At 44.5% G+C, this 26227-nt stretch overlaps 1 protein-coding gene across 4 annotated transcripts in view; it reads left to right on the top strand.

Moving 5' to 3' along the window:
• The window catches only part of DNAJB6 (DnaJ heat shock protein family (Hsp40) member B6), a 49522-nt gene extending 25042 nt beyond the window's left edge, over nucleotides 1-24480 (top strand). For 2 of the 4 annotated variants that reach the window (XM_042888100.1, XM_042888101.1), the window contains exons 9-10: nucleotides 15250-15456; nucleotides 22876-24480. In XM_042888100.1, coding sequence (XP_042744034.1) covers nucleotides 15250-15456; nucleotides 22876-22958 — 290 coding nt within the window. In that variant the 3' untranslated portion in view covers nucleotides 22959-24480. Of the gene's footprint in view, nucleotides 1-15249; nucleotides 15457-17043; nucleotides 17093-22875 lie in introns of all 4 variants that reach the window. The other 2 variants (XM_042888103.1, XM_042888102.1) reach the window with 2 other exon arrangements.
• Nucleotides 24481-26227: the final 1747 nt, after the last annotated feature.

The following is a 26227-nucleotide window of genomic DNA, read 5'->3' as shown; positions in this document are numbered from 1 at the left end:
TGCCCTTCCACTTTGCTTTGTTGAAAAAGCTGTGATTTTTGCCTTAGAATGCTTCACATTTTAAAATTGTTGCAGCTGTTGTAGTTCTCAGTTCTCAGAAGACCTCATCCTTTGGGAATCACAGGCATTTTTGTGGTCTTAGTGGGAGAGCTCTGCTCTGCAGAGTGAGCACGCGTGGCGTTTGCAGGTCAGACTGTATCAGCTCGCGACTGAGGGCTTGTGTCTCAGAATGCTGAGGGCAGGACTTGTGAAAGACTTTAAAAACTCTGAATAAGCCCAAGTATATTATGTGCTTCTCTGTCAGTATTTGTGTCTGACTGGTCCCATGTGCTTGCCTCCCTCAGTGCGGTAGCTCTAGGTGTGAGCAGAAGCGTGTCTGTGTTGCATTTCAGTGTGCTTTTGTATTCTAGACCACGACAAGGGAATTGTTTTTTGAAACCTGAACTTCCTGGATCTGTTTCTGTTCTGTCTGAAACATGAGCTTGTTTCCCATTTTGCCTTAATTTGTGAGTGTAAGATGGTGCCTAGCTGTCAGTGTTGCATTTTACAACGAGTGCGTTAGAGCTGTGTGAATGCTTACAGCCAGAGAGCTTCTCTAAAGAATGCTGTATTAATATAGTGCTTTAACTTAGTGTTAGAATTTGTGTTAGCCTTCCTTGGGAAGTGTTTCAGAGGTGATTTTGGAAAACCTTTCTTTGGTCCTGGTGTTGTGAACGTCTTAGACTTATTGTAAGTCATTGTGTTCTTTCGGTGTAGTTGTGATGCAGACATCAGTAACTGGATAGTCAGCGCTACCCAGACTTTGAGAGTACTGTTTGCTCCCTCTGGTCTTGTTTACTTAGGGACTGACTTGTGCCTTCAAATTTGCTTTACGTAGTACTAAATGTAGTTTGGGTTTCCCAGTAGTTATTGCTTGTCTTCAGGTGATTGTTTAAAGCAAAAAACCTTTTCATCTCCCATTTGAAATACCTAAATGGCCCTTATGCTGCATTAGGGTTGGAACCAAGCAGAGTTACTCTGTTAGTGACACAAACTGTTACTGATGTTACTGTCAGGCAAAAAAATAAAAGTTGCACTGTGGATTCAATTTAAAATCAGTAGAAATGCATAACTTTGAGCTTTACTTAAATTAACAATTGGGGAAATACATTTTTAGAGGCTGGTGGTAACAGCTCCTAGTACTTCAGTTTGCTCTATAGCTTATCCTTCGTATCAAATCACAGGTCAGAGTGCTGTCAGCTGTTCTTTTCAATGCAGCCAACTTCAAATGCAACTTCATAGAAAAAGGAAAAAGCCTGTAGTTGCTGATTTACCAGTACTTGAAATAAAGCTGAACTGTTTAACACAACTGCATGTTAATTCTGAGAGAGACCAGATATTAACGATTTGTAAAGACTGCAGTAAGGATGCTGGTCTTCTACATGGTATAACAAATGGCATGTTGTGTTCAGAAGGCTTCAGCTCCTCTTCTTATTTACTGTTCAACATGAAATATGAAACCTGCGTCATGTCTTATCTGTAGGTCAATTTGAACACATTAATGGTGTGGGTTAAGGAGTGTAGAGCCTGAGTGTCTGCGCAGAGTTCAGGTTTTGGAGCGCACATTCCTGCTGGCCAGAAGAGAGTTATTTTGGTTCTGTCTGTAACCTAGTTGCCTGAAGCTGTTAGCAAAGCAGCTAAAGATGCAAAGCAGCAGCTCTGGGATAGGATTCTTCTATCTTTGCTGTAGTCACAAGCTTGACTGAAATTTGCTCCCAGAGGGGAGGTTAGCTGGAGAAAAAAATTCGAAGCCTGCAGAATCCTTAACGCATCTGTAGAGGAGCTGAGCAGATCAGTGGCCTCTCAGTTTCTCCCCAGAAATACATGCAGTGTGTTAATCATTGTAACTGATACATGGGATAAGATTAACTTGCTTATTTATCACAGGTTTATGTAACTGTCACTGTAGCCACCTCTGGCGGTTTCCATGGGCCTGTGGTTGGAAGCTGCCCTTTACTCGGAACTGAACAAAAATGAAACCATAAACTTAATCAGAATTTGTCCTGCTGTTGTGATATTTGTCTTGCTCAGCAATGGGATATTGCTTCTTATTTATGTGAAAGTACCTATTCCATAATACTTTCACGTTTGGCCTCTGTCATTTTTCTTCCACAGGGATCGAAGCTGGGAATATTTTAAAGTTGTTTTGGACTTCTGTTTGAAAGCTCAGCCTTTCCTCCAGACTGTCTTAGCTGTTCATAGGACCAAGTGTTTTTTCTTCTAATAATACTAGCTCTCATCAGATTACATTTTGGTATTTTGATTTCTTTGGAAGTGCTCTGTCAGGTAGTTGCTCAGGCACGTCCCAGAATTATTCTGTTAATCTCTGCACACACATTTCTCGTGACTGCTTATGGGAAATATGATCAGATCCTTATCATCATATATGCTTAGTTTCAGTAGAATCATAGAATGGCTTGAGTTGGAAGGGACCCTAAAGATCATCAGGTTCCAACCCCCTGCTACAGAAAGGAGATTCTTAAACTCTTCTGTACAAACAGGAGGTGAGTGAACGTTTAGGGAAGCAGTAGAGAGCTATAAATTCAGTTTGTTTTGGACTCATTTGGATATTGCTGGCAAGCATGGGTAATGTTCATGCACTTCTTGGCTTGAGTCTTTAACTTAGCTACTGATCAAGGCCTAAGAGGTAGGTTTTTTCTCTCAGGAAGGTCTAAGAGAAAACAGAACAGTCATCAAATGCTTCCTTTCACAGCATAAATCCAGTTGAACTTCCATTTTTCTGGCTTGTATAGTTCAGCTATACAAAAAGAAACATCCTTGATATTCATGATGCTGCTTTGCAGTGTAACTTGCAGGGCGAAAAAACAGTAAGGGAGAAGTAAGAAACCAACTCAGCCTGTTATGGCCATAGACATAAATTCCAAAGACTTTCTCCTTTACTTGGCCTTTGCCTTATCTTGTCAGGAAAACCTGATCACAGGCTGTCACAGTGGATCGAGAAGTGGGCATTTCCCACGTGTTCACACCTTTGTGCTGGCAGATGCTGTGTGTTAATGCAGAGGCTGCTTCTCCTGCCAGGGCAGAAACAGAAGGTACTTCTGCAGCCTGAGGATGATGTGCCAAATCCAATTTGATTCTTAAAAAAGAAGTTAATATGTATACAGGTAAGGTAGAAGTGCATATTAAATTGTGCCTTGTTTGGAAGAACATAAATGTTTGTTTGAGGCTAGGCAAATTCAAATAAGAACATGCATTTTTTAAACACGTGAATGATGAACTGTTGAAGAAAGTTCTATGAGAAGTGGTTTCTCTAGCTGATGTTGTCTTGAAGTTCATCTTTAAATTATGTTTTAGCGGGAAGCAAGTGTTCAGCTTCTATATAGTACCAAAAACTCAGGAGCCTGAGGTGCAGCTCAAGATGCAAGATACAGAGGTCCTTCAGACCTTTCTTTGTGGAGTCTAATTAAGATTGTCTCTTTCCCTCCCTCCCTGTTGGGTGAACATTCACGCATATAGCATCTTTCTCATTTTGAGACAGTGGGTGCCTTAGTGATGAAGGAGTTGAAGGGATGGTTGGTGCTGTTGGGAGGGCTGGAGGAAGCAGTGTGCTTGGGAAGACAGGAGGCAACACGTGCATCTAGGACACAGATATTGTGTGATGAATGTTGCTCTAGAGCATCCAGTTAGGGATGTGTACATGCCATGAGCGGAATTTATGTGAGAAAGGTGTTCTGAACTGTTAAGGTAAGTTGTTGCTTTGTTGTAGTGGACAGATTGGGCGTTTAGTGACAAACGGGAAGCCTGGCCAAGGACCTCAGTGACTGTCCCAGAGAACTTGATTTGTAATTACAGTGAGCCATTGCATGCCTCCTGTTTCTTTCCAACAAAACCTTGAGAGATCCTCATTTCAGGTCCTAAGGTAAAGACTAAGAGGTTTCTTGTTAACGTAAGGTTATGACAAAGATTAATTAATTAGACTGTTCATTCAAAATATATAGTCAAAGCTTTAATGATATCAAGTTTTTATTCTGTGTGTGTGTTAAATCTTTAGTGGACAGCAACACACGTGTTCTGAATATGGAGTTACTGCAGTGAAAAGGGGTGGCTTTTTGTTAATTGGAGCCATTTTGGTAGTGTGCTGAATGCTTCAAAGTACATTATGTCAGAAAAAAATTCTTCTACAGGGAACTGCCAGAGGAGCATCTCCTACAGGGCTTCTGTGCATGAAAAAAACCTGTCTGTAGATGATTATTTGGGTTTTGAATATACCCAAAGCTGCATTTGTTAATATTCATCCTTAGATTTATTTCTAAGAGAAGCTTGTGGATAGGCAAGTTCCTGGAATTCTAACTCAGCAGCATTTGGGTCATAAAACCATAAAACACATCTTGGAACAAAATCATAAGACTTAACGTTTTATCGTATAACTTAATGGCACGGTTCTGTTATTTCAAGGTCCTTCCTAACTTTCTTGGGAAGGTGCCCTGCGTGGAGAGCAGTGGAACTACCAGAACTAAATCATAGTTCTTCTTAGGACAAATTAACCATGTTTCTGAGATCTCAATACTCAGCACTTAAAATATCTTTTGTAAAGTTTTCTTTCTATACAAATTACAAAAACTCTGTTTCCTCCCTACTGATTAAATAGCAGACTCCAACGCAGGGCAGCTTCACCAACATAGCCATAGCTGTGGTAACCTGGAAATTCATTAATGGAAAAGCAAATAAGTGTACGTGCCATGCTGCTCTGCCCTTTCCTGGCTTAGGAGAAGTGCTGCACGGAAATCATTTTACACTTGAATTATGTAGCCAGTGTACACCTTGTATTTGCAGACTCTTTTGTCAGCAGAAAAACCACTTCAAGACTATTATTTTTGAAAGTGTCAGGCTGTAATTTGTTAAAGCGAAATGGTTGCATCCAACTTATCCATATTTTCCAAGGAACTTCAACGTTTTTGAGTTACATTCCATGGAGAGCCTGGTCTGAAGTTTGGAAATGCAACCTTTTGTATGACACAAGTTCCCTCCAGTTGTGTTCAGGTATTCTTAGACAAAACAGAACAATTTAGCTAGCTAGGGAATGGGGTTGAAAACAACAAACTAGGTTATTGTCTTTTCCACTGCTTGATAGAAAGGAAAGAAATACACTTCATGATACCTGTTCTTAGATTTGTGTGATGTTATGTCAATACCAGCTAATAGTGGAGGGTATATCGCTTCCATTATCTTTTGTAAGGAGGGATATCTAATCATAAATCGGCTTGGATTGGAAAGGACCTTAACAAACATTGAGCTCCAACCCCCTGCCATGGGCAGGGTTGCCAACCACTAGATGAGACTTTCCAAAATAGTTCCAAAGCATTGGTGTGGAGTTATTTTTTGATCCATTTTGAGAGTATTAGCCCAGGAGAACTGGAAGAGAATCCTGTTTTAAAGTTGAGTAATTCTCCCATATCCTACCCCAAGCAGTGTTTGCCTTTAGTAATTTTAACCACACAATTAATGGTTGCAGTACAGAGTTACGTGCCGTACAACAGGAGATGGAGATGATTTTAAATTCTTCCTCATGCAGTGAAGCTAGCAGATAATTCTTATAATCATTCCTTAAATACAGAAATAAACCATTTCTCAGAGAGAACCTGGATGTTAAGCCATCCTATTCCGGGTGAAGGAACTCAAGAACGAAAGATTCTTTGAGCGCTCTGCCGTAGTTTCCACTCTTCCCTCTCCTCTACTCTGAGATCACGTGTGTGCTTTGCTCCTTGCAGTGTTTATGTAAGATGACTAGATCCCTGGTAACTGTTTTTGTAGAATAGTCACAGAGCTGAGTGCAGGGGAGGTGCTTGTTGCCCTGGGCAGAATAGTTTCCAATAGCAAAAGCCGTTTTTTGGTTGTTTAAGCAGAGGTAGGGGTGGGTGTGCGTTTCACCTCCCAGCCTCTTCTCTAACAAAAAGTTGCCTTTCATTCATATCTGGCTGGCCCCAGATACAGCTAACTCTTGTGTTTTCTGGGTGTGGTGCTAAAATCCTCCAAATTATTGGTGTCTCAGGTGTTGAGTATGGAGCTGTAAGTAGCATGTAGCCAAGTCAGCAACTTAGAGTGCAGCTTTAATGTCAGTTAGACAGTATATTGCTAACAGAGGTTAAAGCCTCTCCAGTTTTATGAGATTTGAGACACATTCCTTTAAAACAAACATTTCAATGGAGATGGCAATGTAGATGGACACTAAGGTCTTTGCAGGATTTTCTCTGTAATCAGACCTGTCCCAGTGTCTCTATGTTATGACCATGGGTTTATTGATCACTTCTCACTGGAGATTCAGTGTTTGAAGGCTTCCCTTCATAAGGCTGTTTCTCAACAGGTGCTGAGACTTTTTGTGTCAGTTGCTGATTTGCATGCATGAAATTGTGTGGAAATCTGTTTCATTTGTTGTGCATCTGTTTCAGGTTTTCTTTTGGTACCACAGGGTCACTGCAGTACGCTTTGAACTCTGCAAAGTGAACGGTAATGATTTTTCAGAGTTGGGGAGAAATGCTGTAGTGTAAATGAGGTTTGGCTTCTTAAAGCTTAGCGAAACTTGGCAAGTGTTTCTGGGAAGGTTTTGAGTTCAGTGGCGTTGAAGAGGGAAAGGAATTAGGTTAGCTGGATCCTGCACTTTGGTCTGCTCACTGTACAGAAATGCCTGTAGTGGAACAATCCTGATGAAGCAATTTTTTTCTCTCAAATATTTATTCCACTGGTAGAGTGGATCTGCTGACGAAGTCACTTAAGTATTTGGAGAGGCTTTTCGTTGCCTTTGCAGAACCACGGGAGGTGCGGGGTGAGCCAGTTGATGCTGAGCAGAGCTAGTTCCATCAGCCGAAGGTGGTGAGTTGTTCTTCTGGCATGCAGCTCCACTGTGGGTACATCTCTTCCATGGGTGCATCTGCCTCTGCACTAAGTGCTTGTGGGCGTTAGGACACCCCATGCTCCCCTCTGGAACTTGGCCTTCTCCAATTGCTCAGCTCCTATGGCAGCTCTTCAGTTCTGCTCTGCCCTTTTTGCCACTTGGTCCCAGAGATTGTGCTCCGAAGGTGTTACTGCTGTGCTTTGTGCTTCACCCCCTGCATCCCAAAGGTGTAATAAAAACAGAAGGCAGAGATACAGCTTTTGGGATGGTGTCTGACTGTGGACAGCTTTGTGCCAGGGTTGCTCCAGTGCCTGTTGCATCTCAGGTGGCCTTCCCAGTGTCTGCGCTGAGCGTACCAAGCAGATGCTGACATCAGTGAGCTCCTCCTGCTTCACAAAGTCCTCTTGGTAGGACGCCTTCTCTTCCAGCTGATCTCTTCAGAAGCAACATATGCAGTGACTGATGGTACTGTTTCCAGACACAAAGGTAATTGTAAGTACTGCTGTTGCTGCATCACAGTAGTGTTTCTGGTTTGGTGTTTGTTAAGCTGAGAAAATGTTAATTTCTCTGCTTTCTACTGATGGGTTAGTTTGTCAGGACTTCAGTTCAAGCAGTACGCAAGTTTCTCTAACCTTGTATATATGTGTTTATATATAAGTGTGTATAAGTTGTATCAATATAAATTGTGGATAGGCCTTAGGTTTGGAAAATACCTTGTAGTATTCCTGAGCTAGGGTGGGTTTGAAGGCGTAGGCTGAAGAGCTCAGTTTAGTTTGTTTAGAACTGGAGATGCTGAACAGCAAGAAGTGGTATAGCTTGGGAGTGGTGGCACCTGTGGGGCCTGGATGCTGACTTGTAGGTAATCATTTAATCAAAATTAGCTTTGAAAGTGAATTTCCAAGATATTTTTTCCTGTAAATTGAATCTTTATTTGTCAATATTGAAGAAGAATGCCTGCTAATAGCAAAGTGTTCTTTGTTGTCAGGAAGGTGTCAAAAAATGGCATTGGGTTTTGCTGTGAAGGTTCATAATATACTGGCAGATCTCTATCTGAGGGAGCGCGTGGTGTTTTCAAGGTCATTTGAAAGGTTCTGGTATTTGTGTGCTCTGTAAATCAGGCAGCTGTGCAGACATTGGGATGCTGCACTGGGAGCTGGATGTCCTGTGTGTACAATGGATGAGAAAGGGCTTACATCTTGTGGGGTGTAACCAAAGAGGGTGCATAGCTCTTTTTTATAATCGTATGTGAAACCCTTGGCGTCGTACTTAAAGCTCAGGTGTAAGAGAATGTTTTTCAAATGATTAACCTGAAAAGATGAGAGCTTATACACAGAGCAAGGGCAATGCACCATCCAACAGGGAGCCTGCCTTGTGTCTGTAAGACTTCAGCAGCACTAATAGCCATTGGATCAGCACACAAACTTGGCAGTCTTGTGCTTTTGCCAAATTACTATGGAAGCGTTGACAAAACAGCTGTGGAAGTCATTCATCACATTTTTGTGAAGTCGCTCATAAGATTCTTTTTTCTTTTAACTGCGTGGCTTTGCTTTTTGTATCATTTCACAGCAGTCTGGATTTGCTGTACGTTAAGCCTTTGAAAACTGATTTAAATAATCAGCAGGAAGAAAAAGTAGCATAACAAAGCAGTCTGATTTGCAATCTGTGCCTTGCCCTGAACTGTTCTGGGGATGCTCCTTGGGGTGAAGGCCACTAAGAGGATACAGGACGCAATGCCTTGAGAATTTATTTTAGTTAAATGGGTTAGAGATAGGTTTGTTGTGAGAACAAAAGAGCTGGAAACCAATGAGCTTTAAATTGTATCATAAGGGCCGGTTGGTTTTTCTTTCAGAAGGCTTTTGGTTTGTGCTTCAAAATCCAATTTCAAAGTGAAATGTGAGTTCTGAGTCCCTTGTGGTAGAAAGGAGACCTGCTGGCACGTTTGGCTATGGCTGAGATGGAAATCTCTAATAGATCTGCACCCTGTCAGTACTGTGGTTCTGTACCTTAGTGCAGTGTGAAGCGACTGAAAGGAAAGTATGGCAAGGATCTGGCGTGACCTGGCAGCAGGTGGAAATACACTGAGAGTCCTCAGAGTCACCTACTTCATCTCAGGTCTTATTTGGCATGAGAAATATAGAAAGCATTAGCTTTTAAGTAGTCTCTATGAGCAAGAGCTCTGTGTGATGGAGCCTTTTGCATGTAATGAAATTCACATTGAGCAGCAGCATGCAAATGGAGACATCTCTGCCTGATGGGAGCGTGAGGTTCGTGTTACCTGCTGGTTATACTGGGCTTTGCAGGATCATGTGGTGAGTATGTTCTGGCAGTGAGATGAATCCATGTCCTCCCCTGTCAGTACACCGGGCTGCAGCGCTCAGTGCACTCAAACAGGAGTGGCTGTGGGCATTGGTGGCTCAGGTTGGATTCACATAGCATTCATATTGGCTCAGGCAGGGCTGAAGGATTGGACCAAGGGGGTGTGGAACACCACTCCTTGTTGGAAGGCTTGGGGCTACAAAGAGCCCTTCCTGCTGCACGTATCCCAGGTTAGTGGTGTCAGCAGAAGGAAAAGGGGCAGCGGGATTCCCCTGCCTTCCCCTATAGTGGGAGCGTGGGTGGTGCAGGAACAGGCTGAGCACGGGTGGAGCAGGAATAAAAGGAACAAATGTGTTGCCAGCTTTAAAAGCCAGAAGGGCAGAGGATTGCTGTTCGCATTAAGCAGAAAGCATGGAGGGAGCCTTGCCCTTCCCCAAATACAAGGCATGCTGCAGCCGCAGCTCTGCCCCGACAGAAATAGAAGTGCAGTGTTGACTTCAACACTCTGTCCTTTTTCCCTGTCCCTGTTCTTTCCATCACTTCTCGGTGACTTCACCACCACCTCCCATGCTTTCTCCAGCCACTGTGGGTTTGTTTTCCTTACTCAGGAAATGGGTCTGAGCCCGGCTCCCACAGCAGAGGGAACAACAACAGCCTGGGAAACCTTGCACAAAACCCCTGAAGTTACAGACTTAGCAGGGGAGGCTGTAGCAGCAGGTGGGTAACGCGTGTCTGATGCTGCACAGCTGTGAGATGAGGGAGGGACGAGCCTGGAGAGGGCACTGATTGATGGAGAGCCCACAGCACATGCAGTTGTTAAGCAGCTCAGCATTCAGGCACTTTTCCAACTCAGTGTTGCATGGAGGACATCGGCCACCGCAGCAAAGCCCTTCGTTTCCTTCTCTCTTTGAATACAGCAGTGGCACTGAAGCTGGGCAGTTGCTCCGGAGGAAAAGCGATCGTTGGCAACCGGGGAAGGACAAACTCAAAATGTCTGGTGCTTCACTTTTACTCCCTTACGGTTTACAAAAGCTCTGCCCAGCAGTGATGGTGCAGATTCTGCAGCTGCTCTGGCATTCCCCGGATAGTTTCAGAATGATTTCAGGCCCTTTGGGCTTCAGAGGCCAATTGTGTTTTTTTTTTGTTTTTTTTTTTTTTTTTTTTTTTTTTTAATTATTATTATCAGTAGATTTCAAAATGGCTGCTTTTCCTCTTAAGCATCGTGGGAAATCCCTGCTTCCTTGTGCTGAGCTCCTGGCAGAGAAAGCAGCTTAGCCTTGCTCTGGGTTCTGCTGTAGCTGCTTGTTGCCCTGGGGTTCTGTCCGTGCTGCATGGCATTGGGCACAGAGCTCTAAGAGAAGGAGCAACAGAAGCTGTTGATCTCTGGGCGTTGCTCAGGTTCCTCTAAAGCACCGCATTTCCCAGCAGTGTCTGATCTGAGTCACAGAAGAACCCTGCTCTCTCATCCACCGAGGTAAATATGAACACAGAACTGTTGTCACAGCAGAAAGCTGTATCGCTATGGCAGTCTTATCAGCAGGTGGTGACACTTGTGACAGATAAACATCCTCCAGTGGGGATTTTGTTCTCAGCATGGCCCAGATCTCCCCATAGCACCGGGAGCAGTTAGTGAGCACACAGCCTCACTGCAGTGGCCCCAGAGGGTTCAGTGCTTGTGAATCGCCTCGAATCTGAAAGTGTTAGAAAGGCATTTGGGCACGCTCAAGGCCACAACTGAGAAAGATAGGAGCAGGACAAAGTTCTCATGGGTCACAAACTGGCACGTGGGAGCCTTAATGTGTCATCCGGTTTCTGTGCTGTCTTTCTTAGTGCAGGAGATAATCCTATGTTGGTTTTCTTTTTCATTAAGCACGCAGAGAAATGCCATGCGAACAGTAAGGCTGCAGTGCGGGAGCCACCAAGTCTCAGCTTCCTTTTGCACGGGAAGTGGTGGTAAGCTGAAATATGGGGTTCAGTATCCTCAGGATGTTTACCTCTGTTTGCTCTCCTTCTTTTAATTACTATCTTGCCATTAATTACTACTGATTCCTAGTAGGAATTCGGTTCAATTCCAGAAAGCCAGGATATACACTAATTAACAGAAAATAACGATGCTATCGTTATAAAAAGTGTTTTTAGTACGAACACGTACATATTTGGTGGGCAGGGCTGCTCCATTTCAAAATGAGAACCTTTTACACAGGTGATGGCATCACCAGACTTGTGGTGCAGGAGTGCTCATTAGCCACGTTGGACAGGTGATGCAGCCATTGGTAAAGAGCTGTTTCTTCCCACAGCTCCTGACTGCTGAGGCATCAGCCACTCCAGCATCGCTGCCTCCCACTTCATGGATGCGAATGTGAGGCGCTTCATGTGCCTTGAAGGAGACACAAATGCTGGGGTTGAGCCCCAAAAAATCCCAAACAGCGTTAGTTAAACCATATTCTAAACAGTCAGAAATCAGCCCTCGCCATGGTGTGCAGCAGGATCTACCTGTCCCACCTCACTGTCCTCGTTCTCGTTGCCATGTCATTCCCAGTAGATGTCATTTCTCTTGTGAAGAAAGGCTGAGGAAACTGGGCTTGTTTAGCTTAGAGAAGAGAGGGCTTCACAGAGACCTCATTGTGGCCTTCCAAAATTTGAAGGGAGCGTATAAAAGGGAGGGGGAATGGCTGTTTACAAGGGTGGACAGTGATAGGACAAGGGGGAACAGTCTTAAACTGAGACAGTGGAGGTTTAGGTTAAATATTAGGAGGAAGTTTTTCACACAGAAGGTGGTGACACACTGGCACAGGTTGCCCAAGGAGGCTGTGGATGCCCCATCCCTGCAGGCATTCAAGGCCAGGCTGGATGTGGCTCTGGGCAGCCTGGTCTGCTGGTTGGCGACCCTGCACGTAGCAGGGGGTTGGAACTGGATGAGCATTGTGGTCCTTTTCAACCCAGGCCATTCTGTGATTCCCTGATTTCCATTTCCCAGGAGTGGATATGGGCCCCTTGGCTCTTTGGCTCCCTGGAGCACCCACCCCAGCTAAGCATCGTGCTCACACTCTGCATTCAACCCAAGAAATCCATTCGTTGCCCAGTAAGTCAGAGTTGGCAGTGAGTTTTCTGATAACATTCCCCCACGTGATGGGCAATATTGCCCTCTGCTGGTTAATGACAGCTTAAAGGCTCTGCTTCTTCCCCCCACGCTGCAACTCTGCGACCACAAGCTGGTTTTCAGTCCCGGGGTCTTATTTGGTGCCATGAGACATCGCACCCTTTGGTTTCATTATCAGCAGAAGCAGCTTTCCATTGGGAGCACCTGAAAATCAAACTCTGACGACTGTTTTTAAAGGTTAGAGCCGTCATTCCTGAACCCTCATTTTCAGAACTAACCCCTTAGAAGCATAACTTCTCTGAGCTGGTTTTGCAAGTGAAATAGCTGTGAGGCTTTTAATTAATATTTGCGTTGGTTAATGAGATCTTCTGCGTATGGCAGATGTAAGCTGGACCCCAGGAGCTGCCCCATCCCCTGGTTTTGTGGCACGTAGGGGCTGGGCTGAGTTAAAAATAAGCTGATGGAAAGAGTATTATTTTTAACCCAGGTCGGTCCCCACTATGGGACTGCACACGTGGGTGCTCTGGGCAGCTGAAGGACGGTGACCAAAGGGTGCTTTGGAGCAGTGCTGTCCCCAAAATTTGTTCTTCAATGCCTTTTCCAGTGCAAATGTCAGTGCAGGCAAAGCTCTGGCAGTGCTGCAGCACTTCTTGGTTGCTGCACTTTCTCATGATAAAAGCTTCTCAGCTAAATCTCATCATTGCAGGTGGTACAGCTGGTTTTATTCCTGGTCTGCCCTGAGTTCTTTAAACCTTAAATGTGCCCTGGGAGCACCTGATGGAGGGGGCAAGAGAGCAGCAGTGCTGAGAGCATAGCACCAGGAGGAATAAGGTTATTTTGAATTCTTCAGACTGTTGCTTTCATGCTGTCTGGATTAGAGGAGAGCTATTGGGATTGATCTCTTACACAGCTGGGTGTAATTTATTGGGGTGTGTGCAGAGCACCTGGTCTCATAGCCAATTGCGTTAGGTATTTGTGAGTTTAATTGGGGTGTGATGCACAGAGGGCTTTAGGGCCTGCAATGCAGTGCAGTTCTCCTTCCTGCACTTGCTTGTCAGTACAAATGCTGCACATTCATCACACAAGACTTATATACTGGGAGGAAAGCAACGTGGTTTGTGTTTCCGTGGGAGGAATGTCTCAGTTCTGGTGCACTGTTAGGACGTGAACAATCTTGACTGGTTTTTGCATGTACGATTGCTGTTATGTGGCTTTCCTATTCCTTCTCATTCCTGGTGTCTCACTGGCTTCACCTTGATAGAGCTAGCATCACCAGACTGACACGTGCTTCAGTGCTGTTTGTATAACGTGCGAGTGTGAAACCCTGTAGGATCTTATGGGAAATTGGGAATTGCTGGGGGAGGTTCTGGTTGGATATTAAGAAAAAAATCTTCTCAGAACGAGTGTTGGGCAGTGGCACAGGCTGCACAGAGAGATGGTTGAGTCACCATCCATGGAGGTGTTCAAGAAATGTGGTGATGTGGCCCAGTGGGCATGGTGGGGTGGTTTGGACTGGATGATGTTGGTGGTCTTTTCCAGCCTTTATGATTCTATGATTCTATCCCCTGAGCTTTTCCTTGCCCGCTGCCTTGCTGTCCCCATGCGATGGCAGTGAGCCGTCCCCTGCTGCAGTGACCAGCGTGCCCGCAGCCTCATGCTGGCGTGGTGTTTGGACATGGGGACGTGAGCCACATGCTGGATCCCTCCTCTCCCCGAGGCCTTATGTTGTGCTGTGAAATGACTTCTTAAAAAATACCTTGCCTCCTCTTCCTCATGCCCTCAGAAGCATCTCCCAGGGTACGGTTACAAGGTAAAGACGATGCCGCCTGCTTGGTTTGGGAGCGTCGGTTGTTTGGTGCACACCGTGGCTCTTTCTGCAAACGTGGTCCTTCTCCCATCTTCAAAGCATTTTCCAGCTGTGAACTAAGAGCACACGCGCTTGCTGAGAGCACACACCCCTCCCGAAGCAGCTGATGCCCAGGAGAAACCTCCCCAGCGTGACACATCGCTTTTGATGCAAACAAAATGACGCCGTATTTCATCAGCGCCATTAAAACTATTTAAGTAATTGAATTAATGACACTTCCAATAGCCTTTAGGAGACAAATCTGATACACGCCCTTCTTTTCAGTTTTTCTTTCTGTTTTCTTATTGTTTTCTTGTTTCCCCCATGCAATGCTTTCATTTGTGATCTTACCATTTGCTTTTTGATGTGTGGGTTTTGTGTTAAGTAGCTGATTTCCGTACTTCACAGCATTGGTACTGTTGTATATTCTGCAGCAAGAGTGTCTTCATTTGCAAAATACCATGAGAATGACTGGAGTGCCTCATCTTTCATAGTACTTTTTCCAGACATTGGGTTTCAGTTTACTTTGCGTCCATTCTTTGGAGAGTGCATCCATTTTAGTCCTTGAAATGTGCTTATCTTTGGCATCTTCAGCCTGGTTTCCCACCCTCATTTGATCTCCAGTGCTTCTCCACCACCCTTCCAGCTATAGATATCCAGCATCCATCCCCTGTGAGCCCACGTTTGTTTTATTTTTCCCACATGGTCCCCATAGCTAGCCTAGCATGAGTATTTCTCTCTATCCCTCGCCCTCAAACAGGGCTAACCCTTCCTATGCGGATGGCCAAGACAAGGGGTGACAAGCTGTGCTGTGTACCATTGCAGTATTGCCCAGGACAAGGTGCTCAGATTGCTCGCCCTTCCTATGTCAGGGTGGCCCCAGTATGGTGAGAAGCAGCTGACGGAGCCTTCAGCTCCGGGCACTCCCCTGGCTACAGGCAGACCTGGAGACAGCTCTGAAGCCCTCCGCATGAGTGGGCAGACGGCCCAGGCAGGAATTCAGTGAGGCCCTTTTTTCAGCCCAAATTTCCATCGTTTCACGTGAGCCTTCAGCATTCTGGATGCCGCTCACTTTTCTCGCTCTCTTTGCTTTTCCAGGTGAGGCAAATGAAGAAGCCTTTGCTGAGGAGTGCCGACGGAGAGGACAGCACGCCCTGCCCTTCCAGCCCACCAACACTCGCCTGCTGAAGCCACACAAGCCTGCCAGTTCCCCCAGATATGCCTATCATTACAATAGCGATGAGGTGGAAGAGCAAGAAAAAAGCCGGGTTGCAAGCAGCTTGGAGAACCCCTTTTATTTATCAGGTGTGCAAAATCATGTTGATGAGAAATGCGCAAAAAAGGATTCACCAGTTAGCCCAAAGGGGAAAAACAAAAGCCAGGCCAGGGGGTGTTGCTGTGTGACTTAATGCTGGCACCCAGTGGATAATAAACGGCCGCTTGAGTGCCTTCGTCTGCATTAGCTATGCTCATCCACGTAGCCTAGATTCACAAATGCTCTGGGATCCCCAGGGCCTGACCCAAGGATCCAGGATAAACTTTGTTTTGTTATGCTGCTGAAGTGCCCATGCTCTTTGTTCTTAAAAGTGAAGGCCTGTTAGGGAATAACTAATCGCAGTACTTTGCACATTCATTTATTTAAATAGTGCTTGGTTTACTTGCTGAAGGAAAAGTTCAGCAGCTTCATATTAATTTTGGAAGCTGCAATTTTGGGCATCTAAATCCTAATTAAGGGGGCCGAGACTGTTCAGGCAAACAAGGAAGTGTAGCAATTGGCCTGGTTATTTTTGGAAGTGCTTAGTCCTTTGATGTACTTCCCGTCTGTAATGTTTTGGCAATATAATCCAGAGGCTATCTCGGGCAACAGAACCCTCAGAGCCACTTGATTTAATCAGAACATGTGGTCAAAGCTCGCTCAGGACTGCCAGGACAGGTTACTGTGTTAGTGACTTAGCACTGGCATGAGCTGACCAAAGAGGCTGTGAGGTGTTCATGGAGATCTCCAGAAGCCGCCTGGATGTGGTGCTGAGCACCTGTGGGCAGGGGTTGGGCCAGATGGACCCAGAGCTCCTTTCAACCTCAGCCATTCTGTGCCTCTGCAACATGAAGATGCCTTGGTTCGTGGAAGCCCACACTCGGGGCCCTTCTCAGCAGAGCTGGGTTGGGTGAACTGCTGGGAACTACGAGTGCCTGGGCTCCTCAGGGCACACACAGTGCATGGGAAAGGTGTGCTGCAAAAAAATGAAGGAAAAATATCCTGTTCCCCAAAACACACGCACATGCACACACGTTCCCAATGCTATACCGAATTCTATTGTGTTTGAGCCTTTAAATTTAGCACCCTATACTGTACAAACAACCTACAAATACCATACACAATGCCAGCTTGCAAAAATATTCAAATAAATGTTTTCCTGGTCAGTTGCTAGAAGTTTAGTTTCATGAGGGATAGCTAATTTGATTTGATCTTTAAGAAAAAAACACAAAACTCCAGAATCCTCCACCTAATCCCTGAGCTGATGTACTGAAGGCCAGGGTCAGATTTCTGTGTTTGTAGCTGGCAAAAATACCCAATAACTTGGCTCGCTATTTGGGGGACTTCAGGTTCCCTGTGATCCTAACAATGTTTTGTACTAGTTCCCAAAGAACAATTTTTGGAGCTGTTTATAATGTTGCTCGGGGCTTCTAGCTGTGAGTCTATTTATGTTCCAAGGTGCACAAGTTTGCAATTAAAATGAATTTCCTGAATTATTTGCACAATCCCCAAATCCTCCATCCTACCGGTAGATTGCCATAAAACAGATACAAAGATTCAGGGTTGAAAATAGGATTGCAGTCAAGACTATGATTTTACTGTTGCTTTAAATGTTTTGCCTGCTGTTCCTCTGATAGACAGACAGTGGCTGCTGAAGGACTGGTCGAGTTAGTCATAAAAACCTACGTGAGTGTCTTAATCTCTGCCTGGGAAGTTCATGCGTGAGCCCTGGCCAGCAATGCTGTTCTCTTCCGTGGGTGCTCACCGCTGTCAGCTCAGCAGGCTCCACAGCTCTCTCGCTGCACAGACCACTTGCTTGCTCCCACTTGGCTTCTCATTTATCACCACGACAGCTGCCGTGCGCGGGGGAAAGAGCCGCATCGTTCTCTGCCTTGATGCAAAGCTGTGGTGGAAAATAGCAGAGCTCCATGGGCTCGGCCTGGCGCGGCTCCACTCGGATGGGATCGTTTTTGCCACTGCTGGCACGCGGCCTTTGGCAGCGATTGCTGCACGGCAGTTTTAGATGTTGTCCCTGCTGTAGCACCCAAAGCAAGTTCTCAGTGGTTAATGAGTCACCTGCAGTGAAATGGTCCTCTTTACCCAGCTTAAGGAGTGGGAATGCTTGAGTTTTAATTTGTAAGTCCTTAGCAAATTGAATTGGAAGGGCGGGGGGTAGGTTTCATCTTGGCTGTGTGGTGAAGCCCATGTCTCTCTAGTGCTGACTTTCAGGCCAGATGTGCAGTGAATCCTCTCCGCAGCGAGGGCTTCCAGTCATTGCAGTGAGGTTTTAATACAAAACCAATTCATTTGGATCTGATCCTCCACCTTAGTTGAATGCTTTGTGTTTTAGTAGGAATTGCTCTAGGTGTCATGTTGTTACTGCTTTCATAATGGTCTTTTAGAATAAAACTTCACCTTGTGTTCTGAGGTTGCTGAGAACAGTTCTCTAGCTCCAAACAGATAACTTTTATGGCAAGAACTCAGGTACTGCTAGTAGTGCACTCCCAGACTCTGGTATTCATCTGAGTAGGGTATCCAAGTTGTACCGTATTGGTATAGCACAGACCTGGAGGTTGCAGCTGCTAATGGGACTGTGACTTGGGAGTTTTGATCCACGTCTAGCAGGAATGATTTAAATACTTAACCTGTAAAAATACTGGAAAATACTTGATACAAAAGATCGTTGTTTGCAAGATGGTATTGCAAGGTTTGCTCTTCCTTTTGAATGAAATAGCTTGCGATAACCTAAAGCTTACAACATTAATATTTCATTTCTGGTTCATTTTCATCTGCTGGCATCACCAAAGGAACCTCTTCAAAAGAATGAGCTTAACTAATCCTGACCCTTACTGGCCTGGGTTCCTCTGCTGGAAAGTTGAGCTATTCAAGCTTCATTACGTCTTTAACACAGTGTCCGTTCTTCTTACCGACGTATGATTTCCTGAATTACGCATTACTAACTAGTAAATTTGAAGTGCTGGTTGTCCAGACTAATTGCCTTGTAATTCCCCCACATACTTCTATTTGGATATGTAATGGAAAGTAAAGCCGCTTTGTTTTCTGTAGAAGCCTAATACATGAGGAATGCTGGATGTGCGGGTGTGATGGGAATGAACTCTCCCATTGCTCTGTGTCCCGCAGTGTGGCTCCCTGCCCTGCTCCTTTGTGGGCAGAGGGTGGGAAGAATGCCTGGGCTCGTTGCCTCCCTGCCTCTATTGGAGCTGCCATTGTGCACGGTTTTTTTTTTGGCTGCTGATAGTAGAGCATCCCATTACCCTTTTGCTTCCCATAGAAAGTGGCTGGATTGCACGTTGAAGGGCTTCCAAGCCTTGCAAGCTTTTGCTTGCCATGTGGGAGTAAAACCTTGGACTCTATTCAACAATGTGTTACCTTAATTAAGAGCAGGTAAGCAGGTTGTATCTGGCTTGGTATGTTCTTCTAACAATTCTTCGCAGAATTGGTAATGAAAATAGTATGGTGAGCAAGCATGAAGGAAGGCCCCAGTAAGTTGCTACAGTTTTTTCAGTCCCCTAAAAGATCAAAGTGTGAATTACATCACAGGGTTGGACAGTGAAACTGGAGAACTCATCCCTTGGATTTAACAGCCAAGGTAATTAAACAGTGGAGTGGCATACCTAGACAGGGTGGGATGTTTTGTCACTGCAGCCCTTTACATAAAGGCAGGCTCTTTTTCCACAACGCTCTACGGCATGGGCAGCAGCACCACGTGGTTGTGGTGAGAGGATTAGTAGGTCAAATTGTGATCTCTGTTGGGCCATGGCTTGAGCTGAAAGCAGGGAATGTGAAAGTAGAGCTCTAATTGTAAACTGAGTCACATGCATGAAATTATACTGAAGATGTGACTGGGGGTAAATTTTTGTAATGGCGTTTCTGAAAATGGCCAGGCTGCAGTAACAGCTGGTGGCTCCAGCTCAGATAAGCTAGCAAACTTTGAAATTACTTTGGCATTTATTGTTTTGATTAGAGAAATACCTCTAAGAGCAGAAAATTAAGCAGCGTGGTCTTCAAAATCCAACTTGCACAATGATCTTTTGGCCCATTAAAGGTCTGTGTGCACGCTGGGGCCTCCTGGCTTGTCCCTTTGGATCCATCGCTGAAAGTGATATACCTCACTTGCCATTACCTCCCAAGAATGTAATGAATTCAGTCTGAAAATAACTGTGCCTCTGCAAGGTACAGATGGCTGAGTGGTGACAAACCAGGAGAAAAGCCAACCTGGGACTCAGCAGAGAGGCTGCCCAGTTTGTTTTGGTCCTTGTTGAATGGTTGAAGGTTTTGCTACAAAGTTTTGGACGTTGGCTTCAGCTTTCATCAGCTTTCTGAAGACCAGAATAATTTCTGTGCTCTTTATGGTTCTTCTGGAAGTAGAAAAGAGGGAGATGAAATGGAGAGTGGTTCAGCAGATGCTGTTCATACTAGACAAGAATGATCCAGGTTGTAAAGCAGGTGTAATTCCAAATGGTGGATTCTTGCTTTATCCATTCCTGGCAGCTGACAGCAGCAAGAAAGTACCATGTTATTCTGTTACCTACCTTCATTTGAATGAGTCTGATTCCAAGTATCAAAGCTTTGGGAAGCTCTCAGAAACTATTTTTCCTCCACCCTCTCCTAAGGCTCATTATCTCAATAGAATGCAGTTCTAGAGTTTAGATGGATAACAATTACTTCCAAGGGGGAAACTTGCCAAGCCACTCTCCAGGACCAGGACTGCTTGGTTGAAGCCCGCTCAGCTGGGCAGCAACTATGGCAAGTTTCCATGAGCACTTTGTGATGCTGGCGACCCACCAGGACACGTTTACTACAGATTAATCAAACAGTAATGGGGCTGCTGCTTTCTGATTCAGATTTTGTTCTCTCACGACTTTGGGGCTAGGCTTCTAAAGCCAGGCAGCTAAATATGCTTGTAATTAGTGCTGGTTGAAGCAGTCCAGTGAAAGGTTACATCTTTTGTGTGCAATTCTTATTTTTGTTAGGAGCTGCTCCACTTGTTTGGATCAGTTTTCTGGCTGTTATCACCCAGCATAGCATCGCTGGAGCTAACGGACAGACAAAGTTCGACCTATCCTTTCTTCTTTGGTGAGGGTAGAAAGGGAAAGGGTTGGGAGTGAAATTATTTATCACAGCAGGCTAGAAGCAGAAAGGACCTGGCAGTTTTCTCCTGAGGAATACTCTGTATTTGTGTGTTATCTCCTATTTTGGCCAGTCTGCTTCTGTGTGTCAGCGATAACACTTGAAAGATTTCCACTTTTTCCCCTTATCATTCCTGAGCTGGTAGGAGACCGCATTGTCAAATACCTAGATATCTTCATACTGCATTACTTTAACATTTGAATTGTTTCATTTGTAAGACAATGAATTATGTGGTATTCACTTTGAGCCATCATTTACATTTGACTCACAATGTTCTTAAGGAAAAGTTGCTGGGATTGCTTTCACATCCTCATGCATTTGAAGAAAGTAGATGAATGCACAGAAAAAAGAAATTGATATAAAATAGTCGTATCAAAAGCCCTGTGTGTAAGCCTTTTGGAAATGCCGACAGTGTTGTGAAAATGAAAAATGACAAAATTATGACGCAAATAACCTGCTAGGGTTTAATGATGCTTTCCCAAACACGTGTTAATGTTTCATCGTTATTACGTGAAGTAGTTCTGATCAGTTGATATGATGCTGTTTTTCCCTCTGGTGAAGAGGAGAATCCTTTGAATAACACTCTTTGGATGACCAACCCTCAGGAGCCGGCATGTCTCCTCTGCCTCCATTGGCCTCTGTGGGAAAGCCAAGAGATATGCAAGCCTTTCTGGGCTGTGTCCCTTACAGCATCTTTTAACGCCAAGGGATCCCAGTTTTGACAACGTATGGCAGACTGAGGGGCTGACATGGAAGTAAACTTTGTGGATGGAGTTACTGAGGAGATATTGAGGCTGTGTTGCCTGGAATGGGGCTCTGTCAGGAGGATGAGCGGGCACCAGGCAAACAGATCATCATCTGCAGTTCCACAAAGCGCTGGCACTTTTTTTTATTTCTTAAACAATAGCAATGTTTTCCACTCTAACTTTGCACAGGCTAATCACTCATGGCAGAATTTCTAAATAAACATCCTGGTTCTTGACTCAAATTATTGCAAAAGGTGAAGTAATACTGTTGACACAGCGTAGGAGCTAGAGTGATAACCTTGGAGCAGTTTCTCTTTGCTGCAAGGGAGTGTATTTCCTCTCATTCTCGAACATTTGCTAGCATCTGAAGTGGCTTTAGCCCAAACACTATTGTGTGGTTCTGCTGAAGCCTTAAACTGAGGAACTACAGCTCAACAAAAGTAATTGTGCTTGGGAAGGTCTCCTCTAGCGTGACCTCAAAGCATCCTGGTGATCGTGGCTCTCTGACCTCACGCCATTTCCTGTTTCCACCTTCATTTTGCTGTCGGTGCTAACTGGAAAGATCAGCTGTGATGAGGTGGCATTCTTAGGGTCCCTTCTAACTGCTTGCAGACCAACTGGAGAGCAGAAGCAGAATTCCAGACAGGCAGAGCTGTGCCCTTGCTGGCCATTCTCCAACTTGCAGCCTGGATCCCATGTGTCTTGTAAGGACCCCATTCCCTGTGCGGAGCACACAGATTCCCAGGGGCAGAACACTGCTGAGCTGGAAGATCCCTCTTGACACCTCAAGGCATGATTTGCTTTTAGTTATCTGAGGGAAATGCGTGCTACCTCTAGGTTGAGATTTCAAAGTGCACTTGGTAGATACGGTGCTGGTCCAGCATGGTACTGGCAAGGCTGCGCTTTGCTGCAAACTTGGAGGAGAGGACATGATGCAGAGCAGGAACTGTTCTCCATGCATTTGTCTAGGTTGAAAACCAGTGTTGGGATGATGATCACGTGGCTGGAAGCTTGTGCCTATTGAACCAGTAGCAAGTGTTGCTTGAACATAATGCTTCCATGAGCTGCAGTAGAGTATAGCCTATGGTGCATTGTTAAGCATGAGCAGGATGATGACCTGCATGTAAAATGCATATTGGTAAACACAGAGCACCTTATTTGCTCAGAGTTCTCAGCATTCCCTATTCTTTAAATGGAAATGCAAATATTGTGGTAACTCTTTAACTCCTGTGGGCAGGAAACGCCAGTACTGAAATGGCTCCTGTTGTGTAAGTCTTACTTATTGCTTCCGTTCGGAAAATCATTCTGGGTTTGCATGTGTTCTGATTTTGAAGCTTTTCCTGAATGGCTTTGAAGTCTTTTGAAAGTTCTCAGGTATTTTCAGACTTCAAAGATAGATGCGGTTTTCTTTCTATCCTAGTAGAACAGATGATTTAAAAACAAACCAACGAAAATGGGAAAGCCAGATCTTTTCTTTAAGACTCCTTAAACCATTCAGAGAATGTGTGCTTTTGATAGATAGAAAAGGCCATGGATACTGTGCATGGTGTTTCACAAGCCCTGTTTCCTTAGGATACAAAGAAGGCAGCAAGAGGAGGAAGCAGAAGCAGAGAGAGGAACAGAAGAAGAAGAAGTCAACCAAAGGGAGTTACTAAAATGGACATCTCTGCTATGCCAATCCCTTTATTAAAACGGCAACTTACGTTACATTTGAGCACACCTCTTCTGTGTATATTTTTCAATTGTTCACACTGCTAGTAAGGAAGTGACTCATGTTTAAGACTGTACTAAAATTGCACTATATTATTCTTTTCAGTTTTCACGGAGTGGCTTTCTTGCCAGTCAGGTTAAGGAGTTTGGACGGGGCTGATCGTGGTTAGAAGTGTGTTATGTTTGAAGATTGGAGGGTATTACAGAATCTTGTACCTCTTCCTTTCCTGGGACTGAAGTTCCCCTTGCCTAGAATTAATTTGTTTTGCGGGATACAGAGGGTTGTGCAAACACCTGTTTGTTCAGTCACCCCCAGCATCACCAGCAGGCTTGCTGGAAGAAGAGTAAAGCACCAATCCTGTTCCCTCCATCACTGGGGGTAGGACTGAGACGTGAGCTCTCTCATATGGTAATTTATGCAAACTTAATAAATGACTTCAATGTTTTTTTCTTTTTATCACCCAGGCAGGGCAGCAAAGGTTTGTCCCCGCTATCAGAATGATCCTTCATTTTAAAGTGTATGATGAAGTTGCATCCTTTGGTTTTAACAAACTTGGCGTAATTATGGTCTGTAAGCACTCCTACTGATTTCTGCAACTGTGGTTGACTCCCAATGAATCATTTAGTGAAATCATTCCTTATTTTAAAATTTTGCTTTCAGAAACTAGAGACAAATGACCTAAGTGCCACTTTACAACTGCTCTTCCTGCTGAGTAGATTTTAGATAATGAACATATTTCAGAATCCGTGTAAGATTTTATCAGGTTGTTTCTGCAAGGATCTCGCATCTTTATGTATGAAAGCATTCTGTGTCACTTTTATTGCAGGACTTTTTTTTTTTTTTTTTTTTAATTTGAAAACGTGTCTTCAGTTTAAAGGAAATCTGCATTTTCTGGCTAGGTTACTTCCTTGCTTCCCATAATTCTCTCATGTGCATGATATATTGCTTCCCTTAACCTTCTAGTTTGTACAAAGCCCCTTCTGTTGCCTTAAGCATTTACCTGCATGTTTCTTGTCAATATGTTGCCTCTCTTAACCTCCAGGCGGGAGTTAGCAGCCCATGGTTTTGTGTTGTTCCTTGTGTCTCCTCTCGCCAATGCGCTGTTGATGTAACAGACTTACACCTGGCAATATTGAAAGTCTGCAGTTCTTGGAGAAACTCACTCATCCTAATAGAGCAATGCATATAATGGTGTAAGGAAGGAGCTAAACAGAAAAATCAAGTCTGCATTTTAGCATGGTTTGACATGGTATAACAAATTCTGTGCCTGGTACTGAGCAGTTTAGCTTCAAATACATGACATAATGTAACCTTACGCAAACATATAACCATAAATGAACTGTTAGGGTGTTTAAATTAAGCTCAATATGAAATAAGCCTGAGTACCAGTTTTCTGTCACTTAAGTATCACTTTTTCATTTTGTGCAGTGTTACTAATATTTAAAAATAAAGAAAATTCTCCTTTATACTTTGTCCTCTTGCACTGTAATGTAGACTAGAGCTGACACCAGACGTTCATGTTTAATTTCAGTTATGGTTTAAGCTGTAGGCACAAAAGAGAAAGCCCACCTGAATAAAATACCCACAGCCTCACCCCCATGATGGCTCTTGTTGAATCCATGAGCGATTTGATACAGACCCCATGTCAAATGGCTGATACTGGAGAGCTAGGGTTTGTCCTTGATACATTGCCATAGTACCATATGCATCAAATGGAGCTTGCATGTTAGCTGTATGAGGGTCATACTGAATAGTACACAGCACTCTGAATTGCATCCCATTTAAATCTCATTCTGCATTTTGGGAGGAGTCCCCACCAACAGGTATGTCAATTTTAAGCTGTCAGAGTGCTTTTTTTTCTGAGGAAAATGGTGCATGTTGTGGAAAAGCAGGAGAGATGAGAAAGGGAGAGTGACACCAGCCTAGGGCTGTCTCCCCACGTTGTCCCCATGCTGTGAGCAGCCTTGTATCACAGAACAGCATGGCTTTGGATCAAGAATGTGTCTGGAAGAGTTGGAGCAGACTGGGATTTAGGTACGTAAATGTATGCCTGACTCCTATGACTGCATTAGGCTTGAACGAGGACTGAGCTTTACTTAGCTATGAGACCTACAGGTTGTTGGTAGGAAGTTGGTTAGGAAGCCTGAGTCCTTAGTGAAGTGTAGGTCTCCCCATCAATGGCTGTCCAACCTTGGGATGCCGTTGCTTTGAGAGCATCCTTATCACAGAAGGTGTAGAGAGAAACTCCTGGGAAACACAGTATTCCCAGAGGAGGGAATTATGGGCACCATCTTCCTTATAACTACCTAAAATCTGCCCAAGCTTGCCCAGAAATTAAGAAACGTGGGCCCAGGGCCATGATTCCTTCAGCCTGCTTATTTCTGGATATTAACTGAAAGGCAACAGAGTGCCATAGAGCAGCATTACCAGCTTGGGTTTTCCGACGTGCTGGGTTGTAGGGCAACTCGGACACAGGTCTGGGTCTGAGCAGGCACATATATGAGGGCTTTGCATCCCTCTGCCAAAGCTGAAGGCCGCATGGTGGTACAGTTACTTTAAGTATTGTCTGGGCTAGAAAATGCAGGTGGCTGTGAGATGACACCACTGATAGCATTGGCCCACGAGTGATGTGTGAATAAATGGATTATGAAAGGTAGGCAAAGATTTCCTGACCATCCAACAACACTCGCATGGAAGAGTTGAGGATAGAAACAGACCTGGTGCAATGTATAAAATGTGTTGCAAAAGGATTTGCTACAGAGCAGACGCTGGGGCTCAGAGACACAGGGTGTTTTCAATCCCTTTTAGTATCCCATGAGAAAGTTAAATGATACGGGTGAAGAAAACACAGTGAACCGAGAAACAGCATAATTAAGATGATACACTGAAAACAAAACAGTCTTATCTTCCTTCAGGTGGAGGACACAATCACAAACAAGCAAAGCAGCGAGAGATAAAAGTTCCTGCTCCTGCCGCTATGAAAATGGTTTAAATTCAGGGTTTCTTTTCCACACCTTTTAGAGATGTGCACAGCCTGCTCTTTGAACTGTGGTTTGGCAAGACTTTGATCTTTAATGATCTCGGGGAGAATAGGTGTCAAACTGATAAAAATGTGCTTTCAAGTTGTTTGCCCAGACCACGATCGTACCGGGGCAGCCTTCAGACCTGGAAGCACCACTCCTAAAGGTAAGACAACCCCAGCTTCCTATGTTG

Source organism: Lagopus leucura, unplaced genomic scaffold, assembly GCF_019238085.1.
Source record: "Lagopus leucura isolate 7727_CA_CO unplaced genomic scaffold, USGS_WTPT01 Super-Scaffold_100157, whole genome shotgun sequence".
NCBI classification, from domain to species: Eukaryota; Metazoa; Chordata; class Aves; order Galliformes; family Phasianidae; genus Lagopus; species Lagopus leucura.
This window is presented reverse-complemented; position numbering and strand designations above follow the sequence as displayed.